The sequence below is a fragment of the Pezoporus occidentalis genome, unplaced genomic scaffold, assembly GCF_034315485.1.
Source record: "Pezoporus occidentalis ecotype Australia unplaced genomic scaffold, CSIRO_AGI_Poc_V1 ctg262, whole genome shotgun sequence".
In the NCBI taxonomy this organism is placed as follows: Eukaryota; Metazoa; Chordata; class Aves; order Psittaciformes; family Psittacidae; genus Pezoporus; species Pezoporus occidentalis.
The window spans coordinates 450601-470964 of NW_026914523.1; the positions used below are offsets into that span (position 1 = coordinate 450601).

Sequence of the window (20364 nt, forward strand, 5' to 3'; positions counted from 1 at the left end):
AGCACACCCGGCAAGCCTGCATCACAGCAGCAGTTCCAGCAATCCGCACATCCAGGCTTGCAGTGATTGAAAAAGCAGTCCTGCTTTAGCCCTGCCTGGTTATTCTCAGCCAGCTCAAGGGAGCACCTTCTCTGAGGCACTGTAAGCCCACAGAGCGCATGGGGAGGTTTAATTCCTCCCCCAGCAGACTGAGCTCACCTGAGCCCTCCTTGTCCAGCAGCAGGAGCAGGACTACAGCCCTGCAGCAATGTGACAGCAAACCCTTCTGCAGGGAAAAAGATGCTGAAGTGTGGGAAAACAGGCAAGAAAAACACCATTCTGCTCCCCAGCTAGGAAAGAAACACCAATATTTGAGGATATGAGCAACGTGAGGTTTGAAAGGAAAGGTAATATCTTTTACTAGAACAAGTGAGACTTAGCTGTAAAGCTGCTGCTTTTGAAAGGCTTGCTGCCCAAAAGCACGTCTGTTTTCTCCAGCTATAATGCACTGATCTAATAGAAGACATTACCTTCTCCTTGCAAACTAAGCCTCGCCTGGAATGAAGCTGCAGTGATCTCAAACAGTGAAAAGGGGCCCAGCTCACCCTGTGTCTGGGAAAGGTAGAGGAGCAGTAGAAGAACCAAGAGATCTGCTTTTTCTTGGGGAAAACACTCTGGAACCTGTTACCAGCATTTGCCACATCAATTGCTTCATCTGTGTTCAGAGCATAGATTACGCATGGCCCAAAACAAAGGCCTTGGAAATGTGCAGGAACGATGCTGGCTTCCCTTCCCTGGGCTGAAGGTGGGTAAATCCAATGTAACTGGTAGTTATCAGGAGCATGCTAAACTCACACCCCAGAGCAGACCCGATTCTGCACTTCAGCTCCATCACTGCTCTGAAACCAGCAGAGACCAACAGGTATCCAGTGACCAAGAACGACAATCATTGGTGCTGCACCACAGTTGCATACCCTGGGACAGTGCGAGTAGCATCCAGAGTGGATAACCAAACCCTGCCCTTTCTATTGGAGGGGTCTGTGGAGCTCTTTATTGCGCAAAAGTCAGCTCAACCTTCAAACTCCCCACGAAAAGCAGTCCTTGCGCTGTTACTCGGATGAGTTAATTCAGTTCCTCCCCACGCAGTGACTGCAACGATGTGGAATGAGGTAAGGGGTAAGTGAACAGCTCCTCGGATCCTCTGCCTAAACAGCCACCAGCGTGTTTAGTAATACTGGGCTCACATGGTGCATCTCACCCAGTGCATGCAAAGCTGCCCTAGATAAGGCATTGAACGACTTCGTCAGGCACTGAGTCAGCAGCACAGATGGAACAGCAAATTCCTCTCTCAGCTCTGGTCACTAGGACACATGTCCTGCTGCCATGTCTGTGCCACCACTCCAGGACACATGTCCTGCCACCGTGTATGTGCCACCACTCCAGGACACATGTCCTGCCACCGTGTATGTGCCACCACTCTAGTCCATGCAGACCTCTGGCTCTGTGCTCACCTAGAGCTTGCAGAGTAACACTAGGAACCAAGGACACGGTGAACAAGCAGGAAAACACAGTGCGGCTCAAAGAGGAGCGTGGGCCGGATGAAGCAGGGTGGGAATTAGCTGCCAGGATGGGCTGCATCGTTGACGTGGTGTTTTAGGAGGTCACATCAGGCAGAGGAGCTGTGGCAGTCCTGGAGCTCAGCACAGCCTCTTGGAAGGTCGTTATCAGCTGTTCTTACGTGGTGATTTACACCATCAGAGCCCAGTGCCAAACCAAATGGTTGCTGGCTTAGCATGGATGCAAGGAGCAGTTTTACATGTACAAACAGCCCAGATATGCAAGCGTCCAGAGCTTGCTGCCAAAGACAAGTTTCAGCTCTTTGCATTTCCTCTGGACCAGTGCACCCAGAACAGCTCCTTGAGTACACTGGGACTCAGGGCAATGCAGGAGCTTTACCACAACCTTAACATCCACAAGCCATTTATAAACTAGTCTGAAGGTGACTGCTCAGGAATAAAGCCGTAAGACCGCTATTAATCCAATTTCCCAAGATGGAAAGGCAGATACACCTTCAGAATGGCTGTCTTACACCCCAGACTTGCCTTCTGCTCCCAGCCACTTGAACGGCACCAAGATCATCCCAGTCTTGGAGTGAGCTCCATCAAACCCACTCTGAAAGCAGCCCCTGCTAGTTTTGAGCAACTAATCCCAGCTCCATTTAGGCTCTCCCCAGCCAGAGACACCACACTTTCTTTCCTTCCAGACTCTGAAATTACAAATGGCCCCACTAAAAGCACAATCTTGTCTCGCTGAATTGTACCTTACAGCTCTCCCTCTCCCTCCCTTTCATTAACAAATGTTTCAAGCCCCATAAAATGCATGTAAGCCTTGGAAAGGTGTCACAGATCAAGAAGCAAATGCAGCCCCTAAACTGACCAACTAATGCCTCAAGAGCAGTTTTGCCTATTAGAAACAAATAGCTGAGACAATATGTGGTTTTCTGCTGAGAGGCAGAACAGAACTGCTGATGGGAATAATGTGCAGGCAGAAAAGCTGTCCTGGTTTCCTCATTTCTTTGGGGAGGGATATTTTTGGTTTCAACAGTTTATTTTCCCCATCAGCCACCCAACCCAGCACCCCCAGGTACATTCTATGGTTCAGAGCCATCACAACACATCCTGGGGGCACGGAGACTGTGCTCCTGGCTAATCATAGCATCACCTCATTAACACGCATCTCAGAGGGAGCAGCAAAGATGGGACATAGAAGGGCCACAGCACCTCAGAGGCGTCTTTTCCAAGGCAACACACCATCAGGAGCTGAAGGAGAGCAAGCTGATGTGTTTGGTGCGTTTCCCATGGTCTCAGAGTTCAAACATGAACTGCTCCATCCCTTGCAGCACCAGCTCACCATTCCCAATCGGCTGTTCCTGTAGCCCTCTCCTCCAGGCCTCCTTTGGCATCTGAACTACTCCAAAACTAAAAGTCCTTCTTGCTCAAGACAGCTCAGAGGGACCTCACATAGGGCCCCACAGTTCTGTACAGGTAAAGAGATGTCTGAATATCCTCACTGCACTCCCAAGCAAGAGCTTTCTTGCCCACACGTTATTTCAATCTGCTTCCACAGCAATACAGCAAATCATCCCTTCACCCTGGGTGAGGATGCAGCTTCCTCTTCATTTCACTGAGGGCTCAGACATCTCAAGCCCAGCCTGCAGCTGCATTAACCCTCACAGCACTGGAGTTCTCCTTGGCAGCACAAACCAGCTGCTCCCAGCAAGATTTTCCTGCCAACCAGGAACATGTCCAAGCTCCAGGTAAAAATCAAACACAATTTACCCCAACAGAGCATTAAAGTAAAACCAAATAGGCACACAAGCAAGGGATTTATTTTTGCGACATTCATTACATGTGCAGAGGGGACAATTGCAAGTAAACAATTTGCTTTGTTAAATGAGACAAGGGAGGCTTTCCTGGGGAAGATTGTATTAAAGAACCACCAGCAACCGATTCAAACCCTTCAAACACAAATATTAAATAAAGAGATGTGAGGAATGAGAAAGGGCAAGTAAAAATCAAATCAGGGCACGGTATCCAGAGAAGCCAGACGTGACCAACCCCAATTCAGCCTATAGGAGCTTCAAAATTGTTCTGGTGCCTCCAATAACACAGTAAATGCAAGCTCATGGCTATGACAGTTATGGGGAAAGCTGACAGGCTTCTTTTCCCCACAGGACTCACCCCATCTCAGTGACTATCATCCAACACCACCAAGCACTGCTTGATGCATCAGGAACTGCCATCTACGTTGATTTCAGCAGCAGCTCAGAGCCTCACAGGCTGCTCTATACAAGCCAAGGGGATCCCAAGACACGCACCCCACACCCCTTACCTTTGAGAGATCCTCTGTGCCTCCCTGCTGGCTCTGGTTCAGGAGGGGCGAGTGCCGCACCAGGGGGTCCTGCAGCAGATCCAGACGTGGCCTCTTGGTTTCAATGAACTCCAAGTCCGACGGCTTGGTCAGGTCAGAGAGATAGGAATGCGCCTCTGTTCTCAGGTGCAACTCCTGAGATCTGGGGACAAAGGGAAAGGAAGGAGCCTTTAGAAAGCAAACCACCTCTGTTCTGTGACTGCAAGGCACTCGAGGAGGACAGAGGGCTCAAGGGGAGGCAGATGGCCCTGGATCCAGGACGCACAGCTCCATAGCTCGGCTGCTGGGCACAGTGCACCTCCTGTCCCTACACCAGGGCTAAGTGAACCAGGCTGCAGGTCTGAGCCTGCCCTGTCATGCCACCAGAATAAGGCCAAGAGCCTACAGAATCCTCAAATCTGGCCCATATATCCCCCTGAGGCCAGGCAGAACTCCCTCCTGCCACGTTTGGTTTAAGGGAGCCAATGGTACCTGCACTACTGTTTATATTTAGTATCTTCTATAGGAATAGCAAAGATTATATGCTGGGGAAAAAATGCACCCTCCTCCATGGCTAGACAGTAGGGATTTATTTTTCCAGGATGGGGGAGGAAAGAAAACAGGCACATGTAGTCACATATCCCTAACACAGACCTGGCAAGCTGCAAAGGCACATTATCCAGTGATAGCAACTGCACTGACAGGTCACGTTGGGCTCAAGTATCTTTCACCTGGTAAGTGTGATGCAGTTGGAAACTGGGGTTGGTTTTTCCTTCTTTTTAAACAAATGTAAAACTTTTTTTTCAGCTCTATTTTTCCAGCAGGATTCTCCTGTGGGAACTGTAAAAGGATCCTACAAAAATACATTAAACCTTTTACTATGCCCAAGGATCGGCTTTGCTGCAGCAGCTCCAAGGGTGTGTTTTTAACACTTCAGGCAGAAGTGTCTCTTAAAAACATAAACCCAAGATGAAGCACAGCAGATTCAAAGCTTGTGAACAACTAAAAAAAGGGGTTTTTTTCCTTTTTGTCTTGAACAAGATTGTTAAAGTTCTCCTGAGGTGTGTGGGGAAGGATCCTCCCCAGTTACCAAACACTGACAAACTAAACAGCGCTAGAAGCTACTCAAAGGGGAGGAAGAAGGGGAACACATTTTGTTAACAGCAAGGATGGGAGACAGGGGGTCTTGTGCATGGCTTGGTCTCCACCCATAACTGCAACTGCTGATGTTAATTTTTGCCTCATTAAATATCCCAGAGGGGATGACGAAGGGAAGGACCTCTGAAGCCAGCAAGTCCTCCCCATGGCTGTAACTGCGCTGGACCACAGCCAGAGATGGAACCCCGGTGAAGGCCACATCGAGCAAAGCCCTCTGCAGTGCAACCACCTCATCCCTGCTCCAGGGAAGCAAGATAAACCACATGAGGATAAAAAGCCCTTATTGAAACATCAGCAGCAGGCACAGAGCATGTGCTCGCCTCACTCTGCTGCTGTGGGTTTGGCACATGTGGCCGGCGCTGGGATTCAGGGCAGCAGCTTTGCTGCTGACACATAGAAACAGAATCTGGCTCAGCCTCTTCCTCCTCCCCACTAAAAGGGGATGGGAGAGCAGAGAGCCTCCTGCACTGCCTTTTTGCCACTCCAACTCCAAGCTACGAGAGGGCGAACGCACAGCTCGCACAGCAAACAGTGCCTGAAGTTGGCACTGATGCACAGCCCGCTTCACCTGCACGCGCTTTCACGCTGAATGATCCTCATCTTTTCCCAGCAAGCCCAGAAATACCTCCTGGCACCTCTCAAGTTTCCCACTGGCTTGTCCCAGGCCCTGCCCGCAGCTGCACGCCGGCATTCCGGGCTCTGCTGTAAACACAGGAACAATGAGCAACTGTTGAGCTGGGCAGGTGCTAAATTATTCCAACACCCAAGGCTCTGCTGTGCCGAGGCAATTAAAACTCACATGGATTTCTTTTCACTTCTTCTCCCCCTTTGTTTTAAGGCCATATTACCAAGAAGCTGCTCACGGACACTGGACGGCTCTGAAATCTCTGCAGTTGTCAGGAACCCGACACAACTGCTGTGCTCAAGGAAAAACCATGTATTTCTAAGATAAGAGCAACACTCAGCTTTACAAAGGCAGTCACTTAGAGCGAGGCAGGGGCCGTGGCGGGGAAAGCAGCTGCAATGTTATAGGGTGCTATTTTATTTCCATTTCCACATCCATTGGAACAGCTATTAACTTTATCCACTGGAATTTCCAGCCGCTCCCGAGATGGCTTTGCCTGACACAACCCACTCAGCCTGTCCTGGCTGCAAATACAAGTGCTTGAAGCCTTCACACCTTTACTCTTTTACATCCACACCTGCAGCGAGCTCTTTACAACAGACTCCCATACAGCAGTGATGCTGCTCCCTGCCTGAAGAACCTCCCGTTACGCTGAGCCTGGGCTTTTGCTCCGTTTTCCACATAGCTCCCACCTGGCTGGTTTATTCCAGAGGTTCCTACTTTGCTGAAGGGAAAGAGTGGTTTTAATTGCATGGGAGTTACGCATGATTAAGTGAAATAACCCAAATGCCAGCACTAATTACGAAGTGGGGCGGGTTGATCTTCACCCGCAGTCCTTTGCCACAAACACTGAACTACTTGAAAGCAGCGTGAGCGCTGCTGACGCACCAGGCTGGGTGCCCAGGGCTTGCCCTGACCTCCATCCATCCCTGTACAGCTCTGCTTTGGGCAGGCCCAGTCCAGAAGACCAAGACAACCCAAGATTAGACCTCTGGGTTATTACTAATCTGAGACACTCATCGCACCCTACCAGTTGCGTTACTCATTCACTGGGGCAGCTTCCTCAGCAGATTCATGCGACGTGTTAGGAAGGTATGAGCAGATGTAATCCGAAGTGTGGGGCACTTGCAGCTCACTCCAGCAGGCAATGGAATCCAAGAAAACATCCATACCACCACCAGAACCAGCAGAGTATGAGATGGGCTGGAAAAGGGGGGTTGAGTGCTAGCTGGGTACATACAGAGGAGCATCTCTGCTGGGAGAGAGGAGCAAATGAGACACCCTGAGCTGCCCTGGGGGCTTGTAAGGGCAGCTCTGATGAGATCTAAATGCATCTTACCTTTATCATCTTCACTTTGCTGAAGCCAAATCACAGGGAAATAGGCAAATACAAACACTGAGAAGCCAAAGAGGACTTTCCCACCCCATTAATGCACCTCAGGAACTCACTGCTTGGCTCTTCAGAGCAGCACAGCCCTCCCTTGCTCTCCAAACCTCCCCATCTCTCCATCAGCTGAGCAGCAGAAGGCGGCAGCAAGAGGAGTAACTGCTTCCTGCACCAAGGGCACAAAGCAACAGCAGCAACCCTGAGTCTGCCCCCATCAACTTCCCAGCAAGGGCATGTTTTAAGTTTTCCTCCCATCCACAAATATTGTTCCCTACATCCTGGAGCCAAACAGCATAACCAGGCTGGAAAACTGCCTTTGTCTGCCTCCTGGAACCAGGACCACAACAATCACCTGGCTACAGCTGTGTATTTCCTCTGGATGAGATGGTTTGGTGGGAAATTGTCTCCAAAACCAGGTTTGTTATAAGTCTCCAGCCCCCACAGGTACAGACAGATGATACAATGCTTTTGAGAGCAAGTAATACAGAAAACCACTAGTGTTGAAGTGAATTATTTATAGCCAACGCTAAGATCTGTCAGAGGTTTCAGCAACCCCTTTACAGTTAATGATAGCCAGCAGTGGGAGACTGGGCAAATTGAGACCTGTTAAAGAGAGAAACTGGAGGGTTTGTAGGAGCAAACCTGCCACCAGACAGCTAGAAAAACACCTACAGGGCCAGCTGATATATTCCCTCTGTCATACAGGTGGAGAGGGAGAAAAGCCATTACGACTTAACAGGAATCCATGGGAAGAACACCCTGTCTGGGTGGGGAAGGTGCAGCTCCCACACCCTCAGACACGTCTGCCAGCAGCAGGATTGAGTCTTCCCAAGCCAAAGGTGTGGGACAGCCTCAAGCAGGATGCTCAGCTCACCAAGGACTTCCAGGTCCTTGCAAGGCCTGTGACCAGACGGTCCCTCATGCCTTCTTGTGATGCTCTGGTTGTGCATCCCCACACTAGGGCAGGTGTCTGTGCCTGAGCCACCCCATGCAACCCCCTCAGCCAACTGCTTCAGAGCCAACGGCAATTTAGAAGAGAGCAGATGCTTTATTTGAAACCTGCACATGGAAGATCCCCATACAGGGAGCCTGAATTATTCATGGGAAGGACCAGCAGAAGCTCTAACACTGCCACACAACGGCACTGCCTCACTCAAGAGGAGAAGGAGGAGTACTTGTGTCTCTCCACAAGCTCCCCCACATGCTTTCCGCAGGCATCCAAAACTTGGAGCCCCATAGGAAAGCCTTCTTGGTAGTCCTGGAAGCCCTCCCTGAACTAATGGCTTCAGAGACATACCTGCTGCATATGTTACATCACTCTTCATCAAGGACTGTAGTGATAGGACAAGGGGTGATGGGTTTAAACTTAAACAGGGGAAGTTCAGGTTAGATTTAAGGAAGAAGTTCTTTACTGTGAGGGTGGTAAGGCACTGGAATGGGGTGCTCAAAGAAGTGGTAAATGCTCCATCACTGGCAGTGCTCAAGGGCAGGTTGGACAGAGCTGTGGGTGGCATGGTTTAGTGTGAAGTGTCCCTGCCCATGGCAGGGGGTTGGTTCCAACCCAAACTGTGCCATGATCACCATTCCTCTCCCACAATAAATCTGGATGAAGATCATACACGGGAAAGTTGCTTCACTCCAGCCAAGGCACAGCCCAGGTTTCCCCTCACCACACTGACCCACTTTAACATCTTCATGTATCTCTGTGGCACCCCGGTCACCCTCCACGCCACCCATGGACACGCCGTCAGCCTCCACCAGAGCAGAGGCCTCTTGCAAGACAAGGCTTGTCACCACGTGTCTACACAGCAGCATCTGCCCTTTCCAGCCACTGTATTCCCATGTTCATTTATGGGGAGGGATAAAACCCACAGCTCCCAGACCCTTCTGAGTGTGAACAGACCCACAGACACCCGGTTGCAGGACCTCACTGCACCACTGCTGGCTCCTGAGGAAAGGGTCACCTTTAACCACGGAAACTTAATTAAAGACCATAAATAAAACCAGACCGGCCGCGCTGTTAACTCGGGAGCACTTGGTGCCATTTGGCCCAGCACAGATGAAGACCAAGAGCTGCATGTGATTCCAGCGGCCAGGAACGCCGCCCTGGCTTCCCAGTGCTCCCCAGCCAGCAGGATTCATCACATTCAGTAAGCACAGTAATTAGCCCTGCTCTCATGCTATGCTGCACATAACTATCACGGATGGCTGCAGAAACACAGCAGCTGCTTAACGTATCCTAAATGTCATACTTGGGATCAGCACCAGGCAAACTCCTCATGACTGCTAAGCAGAGAGGCTCTGGAAAAGGAGCACGGTCTCCCAAAGTGGGAAACAGTCTCCTATAAAAATAGTGACTCATCTTACTCTGGATGAAGGTGGAATACACTGTGTTAACAGGCACAGCGCTTATTTCCAGCCATGTTTTCTGCCAGAGGAGCCATTATCCACCCCAGCATTCCTCGCTTGAAAATCCTAACACGTATGAGAAGTCAGGAAAACACAGTTCCTTGATTTCTCAGAGCCCTCACTCCGCTGGCACCTGCCATTTAACACTCAACCCAGTTTTCCTCACTTCTTTTGTGGACCAAAATATATATATATATATATATATATATATAGAAGAGAGGGAATGAAAAAAACCCTAATCCTTGTCACCTTGCCAGGACATTCCTCTGCAAGTATTCATGGTACAACTTGTACCAACAGCAAAGCCTGAAATACTTCTCTTCGCTCCTGCAGTCCAGTTGGCACAGCTGAGCGAGCTAAGGGGAAGTCTGTGGATCCTTCCAAGAAAAAGCCTGCTACCAAAAAAACCATCAAGGAAAGCAGCACATCCCTGCAGACAGACACAGCCAACTTTCCTACAGCAACACATTGGAGAGGTTCAAGTTTTCCTGCCTTCTTCCAAGACAGAACTGCTGCAACAGGGAGTTCAAGTCTCTACCCATCCACCAAGGGGTGACAATGACTCTCAGGGCTGAAGTACTTGGAGAACGGCTATTGCCAAGTCCCCAGCACCTCCTGCAGAACTGGGATGCAGGATAAGCAGGGGGCACATCACCCCCAAGGGAGGAGAGCCCACCATGGTGGGACACTGCAGGAACTGGTTCTCCCAGGGGACATCCAGCTGCCTGAGCCTGGCATCCAACAAGCTTCTTGCACAGGGAGCCCCAAAACGTGGGACCATCTCAGCACCCCATTCCTTCTGGTGAGTGACCACTCAGCAGCTTTCTGCCACCAACACCTGATTCATCCCTACAACACTGTGCCCACGGTGAAACACTTCACTGCGTGCTCCCTTTTCACCAGACCACAGCTAACCACTGCCTGGAGGCTACAGCAAAACTGCAGCCAGAGAGACACAACACCTGCAAAGCTGGAGGAAAACAACCTAAGCAAGGGTGAATGATTTCTGCATCTCAAACACCACATGCAAAGACAGCAAGATCTGCCCGAACTGGGGGACAAACCCATAAACCAGCACAAAGTGAATCCCTATGGTTTTCCAGGGTGAACAGCAGCCACCACGGGGCAGGTGGGATCAAGCAGCCTGATCCCCCTCCACTGAAACAAGATTCAAGGGCAAGATTGTCTCCTACCCACCACCACTGTTTACCAAGTTGGGGGGGGGGGGGTATCAGGCAGGGAACCATGGTAAGGGGCTACCTTTCAGACATTGTGCTTCCCCCTGTTTACCCTCCTGCGCCCACACTGAGGACATTACTTTGCCTTTGGTCAAAGGAGGTACTGCCTCCTCCCCAAGCCCTCATGCTGAGTGCCAGCTGCCTCTGCTCCAACCCATCAATCCCAGCCCAGGAACAAAGCAAAGTGCTTACAGATGTGCCAAGGGGACTCAGCTGCAGAGATTGTGCTTTCACCACCCTCCCCTGCCCAGGCTTCGCTCTGCACCCAGCAAAGCCAGAGCCATGTTTTGGGGTGGGCACTGATGACCAACCCACCCTGCTCCACACGCTCCAGCATCTTCACCCTTGAGCACCAGAGGAACCCTCAGGTGAGCAAACCAAGCACCCTAAAGGCTCCATTTACACCACCCCAAGCACTATCCTCACACCACAAAGATGTCCCCATAGGAAAGATTGAGTGTAGTGCTTAAAGATGCTCAGAATCAGTAGCTGGCTTTGCAAAACAGACTAACACCTCCCCAGCCCCAACGCCTCCCAGTCTGAATGACTTCAATAATTTATTACATTGGACTGACAATGTCTGCAGACACCCCCCCCAACCTGCACCCCAGATGCCCCCATTTTTAATGAGTCCCTACCCCAGCATTCTGATGCCACCTGGGCTGAACTTCAATGGTACTTTTAGCTTTACTACTCAGCATAGCTCTTGCAAAAGTTCAATTTTTCAGATGTTACAGGTTAAAGGGATGAAATATAAGTTGAGTCTGGTATTTTTATAGCATGCCAAACCTTCACCATGCAGGTTGACAGCAAAGTAACCACGGCAAGCATTTGGATGTGCATCTAAGACCTGACAACCTCAATTAACATTTACCCACATTCATGTGATTGTCAACACAAGAAATAAGTTTGGAGAGTCTGAAACATTTGTAAGCCAAAGGGAGATGCCTGGAAGACCACAGCACACTTGGCATGTGGTAGAGCAGACACCAGGGCTTGCAGTTGGGTTTTTTTAGTTACATGGAAGAACCAAGATATATTTACTTGAAATAGCACATTGAGACCTTGAAACCTTCCTTTTACTGGAGAGCAGAACTGGTTCTCCATGTTGCAAACCGTAAGTGGTGTGAAAAGCAAAACCAGGCAGGAATATGTTGTTGGGTTCTCTTTACCCGTCTCCCCCAGATTTAGCTGAACCTGACCCACTTCCAAGTTAACAGTGTTACTCTGCACTGAGAAATCAAAGCACTGAGAAATCAAAGCAAAGCAATGTAACACGCTGCAATAAATTACACAACATCAGAACTGACATTACCCTCTTGTACATGCAGGTGCCACAGGCACAATCCAGAAGAGCACATCAAGGAAGGCAGATGCAAAACTAACTTTGGAGGTTGCTTTTTGCCTCCAGATTCCCAGGGTGTTCTGCTGAGCACCAAATCCATGCCACTAGGAAAGGAGGGTCCTGTCTGCAGCTATGCCCTTATGCATCCAGCACCCTGAGGTCTTTCTCCTCTCCCCTAACAGTCATGATTTTAGAGAACCAGATTCATCTCTTGACTCTGCACTGGTTTTATTCTTAGCCCAACTAAGGAATAAGCATCAAAAAATGCTTTGCATAAGGCTCTTATTTTGCTTCCAGGCCATTTTTTTCCAAAACCACTAAGTATCAAATGCAGAAGAGAAACTGTGAGGGCAGCATTTTGAGACAAAACAGAGAGTGAGAGTGATGGCCTTCAGAAGAGATCAGCCCCTGTGGTGAAAGCATCTACAGCATTTCCAGCCACACAGCACTTAGACGTCTGAGTAGCACCCAAAAACACTGCCAGCCTCCCACGGGAGGCTGTGAACGAAAACAGGGACACAGGGAGAGCTGTGAGGAGAGCAGGCAGGAAAAATCTGCTCAGAGAAAGTTGTGCAGGGAATGCAGGAAGAGAAACAAAGCCAACGAAAGCAGGGAGGAAGAGCAGCAGAAGAGGAAGCGGAGACAAGCAGTGGAAATGAGCTCTTCTCACTCCTCCCTTCGGCCTCGGGAGCCACAGCCCAAACCCAACCACACAGCTTTATTTTCTACTCTAAGAGAGCCAATGCAACCAGTTACAGCAATGTATAGCTCCCTAGGAGTGAGAGGGCTGGGTTTGTTGGTGTTTTTAGGATGCCTTTAAAGTGCATGAAGAAGCCAAAGGTGCCACTGGCACTAGCACAAGGAAGCTAAACTGGCACAAAGGCTCAGCACAGTCCGTACTGATACACATTGCCCAGGTCTCTCACAGCTCTCCTCCACACCACAGCGCTGCACTAAACATTGCCTAATGCAGACGGGATGCCCATATCCCAGGGGAAGCAGGGAGCTGGTACCTTTCATTGCCCGGCTGGAACTCAGACAGCAGGGACGGCCTCCGCCGCTGTGGCTGCATGATAGACCCCGGCGGGAGGTGGGAAGCGAAATCCCTGGAATGATGCTGGTACTCCAACAGCGCAACGTCCTGCGGGAACAAACACACAACAGCTCGTTAGGCTGGTGGCAACTTCCAAGCAAGCATAAGCCTTGATAACTGAGAAGAAACCATACAGATACAGTGCTTCCCCCTCCCAAGGGGTTCCCAGTAACCCCAGTCCTGCAATGGTACTGGGATGGTAGCTCAGCCCTGGTCCAACCTGCCTCCAGCCTTTTAACTGGGGACCCCAGCAGTGTCAGCTCAGGCACTGGGCATGCACACAGGGATTTCTGGCATCCAAAAGTCCTGATGAAGAACAGGTAAGAAGAAAATTGAGAGTCAGAGGGGCGCTTTCAGCATCAATCCACAGAGCAATACGGGGAAAGAAAGAAAAGGAGAAATCACAAATGTTATCTTGAGAGTGTCCCTTTAAACACAGCTCCCCAGGGCTGAGCTCAAGGGGTTTGAAAGGACACTTTGCTACTTACTATGTGTACGTCTCTTTTGTTCCTTGACCCTGAGAGAGTACAGTACAGTATGTTCCTGATTTTAATTAAATAAGGATCCCTCCTGCTCTGTGCCACAGACTGAATCCAGCAACAGCATTTTAGCAGCTACATTCAACTCCTAGCTTTTATTTGCAGATAGTTACTTGACCAGAAGACTAATCATCTCATTAACTGAGACCTTTGGCAGGGGCATGGAAAGCCCTGCCACAGAATATCCCTGGTAACACTGACACACGTTTATGTTAGAACCAATCCCACCTGGGAGTCTGCTTTGAACAGTTCTCAACCAGAAGAAGAAAGCTCCAATTCCCTCAAAAAGAGGTATTTCAAAGCCTAAATAAAAACCCCAATAAATAAAACACCCCATGCAGCTGGGGGTGTGGGCAGGGCTGACAGCCCTAACAGCTACAATTGATACTATTTGATCAGATGAAGACTGACATGCCCCAGCACTAAGGAAGCAGGAGAAGTGCCCCAGCGAGGTGCATGGCCAGCAAAGAAAGGATTCTGGGGCTTAAGTAGCAAGAACCAGCCCCAGTGACCCCCTCTCTGAACTGGTGAGGAGAGCAGCCCAGCACTGGATGCCATGCGCCCCTCCAGCTGAGGAGTAAAAGGGAATATCAAAGCCCAACATCTCTGGCCACTAGATGGTAAAACGAGATGTTTGCATGGGAGCTTTCTGGAAAACAGAAGTTGTAAGCACTCAGTACAGGGCAGCCAGGAAAGGCAGATTCCCTACCCCACATTCAAGCTCTCTGGCACAAAAGCTGGAAATGACAAATATGAAATGGAGGAGGAAGGAGAACGGTGGTGTCTGATGGACATCGCTTCTCCATACGCCTAGATAAGTGCACCAGTGTTTGGGATCAGGTTCATTCCTTCCCAGCATCAGGCAATAGCGTGGGTGCTGCTCTTCTGTTCTCACCAGCCTTGGGAAACACCAGGAACCTCTGCCAGCCCCACGCTCCTGGTCTCCACCTCCAGCCTGGCCAGTCCAGACCTCAGCCTCTGGGGCAAGGGGTGCCTGCAGACAGGTTCTTGCGACACGAGAAGGGCATTACTGGGACAGCATCTACTCATCCTCATGGGGATGATCCACTGGTGTAAATCCAGGTGTTAAGGGAGGATGTTACCCCGTGATGCTGCTTCTCCTTTGGCTCTATCCATGGGGGACAGAATATGCCATTGGTCCAAACAATGGTGGGACAAACTGAGACGTGTGGAGTGAAGGAGCCCATCAGCTCTTACAGCCAAAGCAGAATCGCTGCCTACAGTGCTCCCCCACCTTCACACTCGTCCTGGTTCAAAACAAAAATGGCAACGCAGCTCCTGACATCCACCTACAAACCAAACACACAGTGTCTGCGGAGACACCACAAGAGGCCCACAACCAGGACCATCACCGCTGTGGGTGTACAAACAAGAGTTACCCGTCTGGGAGGCTCGACGGCTGTGCCCTTGAGAAAAGAAAGAGAAGGCGCTTGTGTGTCCCGAGAACCATCTGTTCTTCCTTTTCCTCCTACCCACACTCAGCTGAGCTTTGCCTTTTCCTCTTCATCCCCCATCAGAAAACTGCTGGTGGAGCTCAGAGCCTGCTGGCATGGCCTGAAGTGATATGGAAGGCTGCTATTCCCAGCTATTAGCCATGGGCTGGGACAGCAGATGTGCCCCTGCGGCTTCATCACTGAGGGCAGTGCTGGTGAGCACCAGCTCCTGCCTTCCCAGCCACCACCCACCTCACTGTGACCTGCTCTGCTCTGCTCACATCAGGGTTTGGTTCTAGCAGAAGAAAAAGTAACCTAAAAATCAGCAAGGAGGATTAAAACTGGTGAATCCCTGTGCCCTGTCATGAACCGTCGAAGGAGCCACAGGAGCCCTGGCAGGACGTAGGTGCATTAATGGCTCACCAAGTTACTACAACAAATGGCACTGGGAGCTATGCCTGTGTTTTTCAAACACAGATGCTGGAAAGGTTCAGGAGCTCCCTTCAGAACTGCCTGGTGGACCTGGCAGTGCTGGGTTAACAGTTGGACTCGATGACCTTAAAGGTCTTTTCCAACCTAAATGATTCTGTGACTCAAGAGGCTTTGGTTTTGGTTAGCAGTGTTCTGAAGACATACGGTGGGAGGCACCTTGCTGCCCTCCACATGCAGACGCGAGGGAGCAGCGTCCAGTGGGTTCCATGTGAATTCCCCACCACCAAAGCACACAAACGGGATTTATTCCCCATCCTGACCTAAAATTTCTGGTGCATCCTTGGCACCTGCAAGAGACCTGAAATAAAACAACCAAAAAACTCTGTAGCTCCAAGGTACATGTTGTTCCTTTTCAGAGCAAGAACTACGTGTAATGAAACAGAAATTAAGGAAGCAGAAAGACCATGGGTAGTCAGGGGCTCTGGCACATCAACAGGTTTAGGGGGCTGGAAGGAGGATTTGCAGCAGTCAGGGAGAGATGCAAAGAGATGAGCACTTTTTTTTCTTACATTGATAGAAATTAAGCTTCTTTCCTCAGGTGAAGGAGTGGGAATGTTTCCAAAACAAAACCAAAGCAAAGCAATCAAAATCACTTTGGAAGTCTCAATATCAAGACCTTATTCTCTTGATAAAACAGCAGCTTCCCAAAATATAACCCGGGTGAAGGGAACTGTGTTCCCTCTAACCACCGGCTGGGCTGATCCGGCACAAGCAGCATCACCAGAGACAGACACCAAGAGTGCCATAAATCACCCAGCAGAGCAATGCAGCCAAGATTTAGATAAATAAGATGCTGAAGAGCCCAAAGCAGCCTCATTATAACACACTTCTTGATGCAGCAGAATGAAGAGGTTCTTGGGCCCAGCCAGAGGTGCCGACAGCATCCTTTGCACCCAATGAGGGAGGTTGGGCACATCCACACTGCCCCTGCCCGGGGGTGCTGCTCACTGAGAGCCCTCCCAGCCTCAGGGTCCTTTTGTGTTACTTGATTTGGGAACACTGAGAGTGCAGTCTTCCTCCCCTTCCTGGTAAATCCTCTGACCCTAAATAACCCGAGTCTATCAGGCTCATTAGATACACTAATCAAACTGGCTGAAGCCAGGAGGCTGAATGCAGCGCTACAGAAAAGCTCTCAGCAACACAAAACCAGCCCTGCTGGGTTTCATCCCCTTTTTAACAGCTCTAAAAGCTTCCAGCCTGCTGCCTCACCTACCATAAGGCCTCCAACATTTCTGCACTGTCCCCTGCCCCAAGCACAACCCCACACTAAACTAATAACTGCTCACAGCCCTGCTGCCTCTCACTTTCCGTTCTGAACATGTGCACTTGCTGGTGTGCTGCATTTCTCCTTCCCCTGCCTGCAGGTGCCCAGCCCAGGGTGCCTGACCTCCAATGAGGAGTAAAAGCAGGTTTGAAAGTGATGCTGGAAGTGATGCACTGACCTGCAACGCATGGAGCCAAACATTAAACCACAGGCAACAGCAGCTCTGACCCTGCTCTCCCAGCTCCAGCACATCCATACGAATAAGGCATCTACTGACTGCTGCATCCAGATGGCATTCCCACAGCTGCAAGAATTATCCCCCAAGGAAAAGACCCCAGAGACACGAGGCTTGCAGAAAGGAAGCCTGGAGCTGGTCTTGCAACAGAACAGTGAACTGCTCCTCCTCTCTTCCTCCCACCAGCACAAAAACAAGAGCAAACACCCAGTGCTTTTGGCTTCCTTGGAAAACAGCCCTGGAGCAAACCCATGGAGACCTGGAGCACAGCCAGAACAGCACCTGCAGCACAGTCCGAGCAGCCCCAAGTACTGGATCCATCCCCTGTCACTCACCACACCCCCAGCCGAGCACAGAGCCAGGAGCTCCCCGCCAGGTTTTGGTGCGCACAGCTCCGCTTCAAAGCCATCAGCTCTTGCTGTGCAGTGACGCCAGCAGCAGTGCTCCCGGGGTCCCACCACATCCGCCAGCTGAGCAGCACCAGCACCAGCACCGCCTCGAATCACAGCATCCCGCGCAGGATACCCCTTACCTGCAGAGCAACCCGGGCACAGCTCCAAGCCGCTGTCTCACGCTGTCCTTGTCACCTCTCGCACGCAGGCAAACAGGCCAGGGCACTGCTCACGCTCACCGAGGAGCAAATCCCAGCTCCTCACCACCTCCACCAAGGATTAGGACTGTGAGGAGCTCGCCCAGCGCTGGATTGCGAATAGTTTGCGTTTCTTAACAACGTGCTATTTCTGCTGAAGCACTCCCAAGCATTTAAGTTTAAATGAGGCCAATTGCTAATGGTGTGGTCCACTAGCGAGCAAAAACCAATGCTCACTGGTGCATCCCTGTTTATTTCACTGTTGATAAATTGTCCCTTATCTAATTTCAGAAGAGGTTGCCTGGCCTGTTTTGCTGCTGATGAGCAGCCCATGTGCTGCATGGGAACCTCTCCACCACAGGGAATTATTGGGTGAGGGCAGCAGGGTTGGTGTCCTCACACACTATGGCACTGGTGGAACACAGAGCCAGAGTTGGGCACTTTACAGTGCATGTCCCACATTCCTCTGGTCCCCCCAACAACATTCCACTGGCTGTGGTGGATCTAGGGACCTTGCTCTACCCCACAGCTCACCTTCAGCCCCAGTGTCCAGGTTTCCACTGTACTTCCCAAGAGAAGAGGGGTTAAGAACAGCGCTGCCCAGAGCGGCGCCCACACCAGCCACGTGCTCCATCCTTTTCCTCCTCCTTTTCCGCTGGTGTTTCCCCATCTCAGAGCACACCTGCACTCCTGATGCCACAGCTATTCCCTATACAATGACAATGGCCAGAGGGGAGGGACACACAAACCAGAGTGACCCAACACAGTGGCCAAGACTTGACCACACAGCTTTGGACTGCAAATCCACTCTATTCCGCTGGGAAGCACACGGCAGGTTGAGCTTCCCACCCTCCCAGAACACGCAGCCAGCACGGAGCAGCGTATCTCAGCATGAAGCCTGCAAGGGATGTGGACCATCCAGCAACGAGTTTGTGCAATAAGCTGTTGCCTGGGCCCCTCAGTGCAACCCTGGCTGCAGCAGGAGACCAGGCCCGCAATCAGTGCCACCAGAGAGGCAGACCAGATCTCCAGTCCGAGGTGGAGTGGCCAAAGTGGCTTTGCCAGAGACAGGGGATGGTCCCCACCACTGCTCTACACATTCTGCACCTTGACAAAAGATGTTGCTTTAAATCTCCCCCTGCCAGCAGCAAGCGTGACCTATTTCAGCACTAAAAGGAAAAGCTATGCGGTGCCTGGATACCCCTTGGCACTGGCAGCATAGCAGTTGCTCATCAGACCAAGAAATGCTCTTTTTAGCCTTTGCCTGGAGAAAATCATTTCTCCCAAAGCCATTTCAGGTAAGAGGAAAGGGGAATGTTCAGCAGAGCATTACTTCAGGCAGTCCAGACACAGCACGGGCTGCATACAGCCCACTGCCCTCAGCCTCAGCAAAGAGGAGCCATCCCCTGCTACCGAAAACCTCCCACTGAAGCATCAAGGAGGTGGTTATTGATCGAAACAGGCTGTCCACAAGTACACTGCTGTCTGCGCAACTTCCTCCCCAGAACCTTGGGAGGAGCTCACTGCAGATGTAAGGAGGAAAGAAAAAATAATCCATAAAACAAATCAGAACTCCTCCACAATCAGCTCCACTGTTGAAGATAAGGTCAGTAATAAAAACCTGGCTGAATACACGCATTTTATCTTGCCTACGGGGATACAACATGTGCTGAAAAGACAAATGCCCTTATTATTCCAATGCAGTCTCGTTGCCATCCATCTCTCAGAAGCTGCTGACTTGGCCTTTTGTTTTAGGAGGTGACCACACTGCACGTGGCCCCTTCTTGGAAGGCATTGATCCTGCTGCCATCCCTCTGCTGAGGCCACGTCTGCTGCCAGCACCATTAGCATCTGTACCAGCTGCACAGCAACGCACCCTTCCTGACACCCTTCTCCCTGCCCCTCGAGCAAAGCAGGGCTGTTTAGCTGAGCCATCTGAATATGCCATTCATGGAGAAGCAGTCACGTCTCGGTGGGACAGCTCTCGGCTGTTGTGGCTTCCCAGTCATCTGACCAGAGCCAGGTGCTGGAGTCAGCCCCAGCCCTCTCCCCCCCCAGCCAGAGGTGCCTGCAGAGCAGCACCACATCCATTACAGTGCTGCTTTTGAGCCTCCCTCCATCACAAGACTCGTGTCCCAGTCACATCCAGGCGCCTTTGAGCTGGAATGACCCGTCTGCCCTTCCTCCACTCCCCACGCCTGGTGCTGCGCTTCCTGAAGTCACTTGTGGTCACAAACACCCACGTGGGGCGAGCAGCTCCTCACACAACCAACTCAACACTTCCACCCTACAAGCACGCAGTCATTTTGCTCATCATCCTATCTCTTCTGCAGCAGCCCCCCACCGCCTCCCACCACACACAACCCCCATAGCCTATCTGCATGTCTGTGTAGGCCCCTTTCATCCTTGCACATTCCCTCCTCAGCTCTCCTACACTTCCTTATCCCTCCACAGCAAATCCTTCAGGTCAAATAACCTGGCTTGCTCAGCATTTTGAACAAATGTGGGGACAGTGACAACCAACAAAAGCCCCCCAAGTCTTGAAGGTGTCTCCAGAGGTTGGTGAGACAACGTGCATCAGGCATACAGGCAAAGGCTTTGCATCTCCAAAAGTGCTTTCAGTGGGTCTCTACCTCTGCCAAACCACA

At 50.8% G+C, this 20364-nt stretch overlaps 1 protein-coding gene across 9 annotated transcripts in view; it reads right to left on the bottom strand.

The window, feature by feature from the left end:
• Window positions 1-20364, bottom strand: part of NCOR2 (nuclear receptor corepressor 2) — a 237005-nt gene that overhangs the window by 143962 nt on the left and 72679 nt on the right. For all 9 annotated transcript variants that reach the window (XM_062624136.1, XM_062624129.1, XM_062624134.1 and 6 more), the window contains exons 3-4: window positions 13064-13191; window positions 3871-4051 (exon numbers count right to left, since the gene is read on the bottom strand). In XM_062624136.1, coding sequence (XP_062480120.1) covers window positions 3871-4051; window positions 13064-13191 — 309 coding nt within the window. The remainder of the gene's footprint in view (window positions 1-3870; window positions 4052-13063; window positions 13192-20364) is intronic.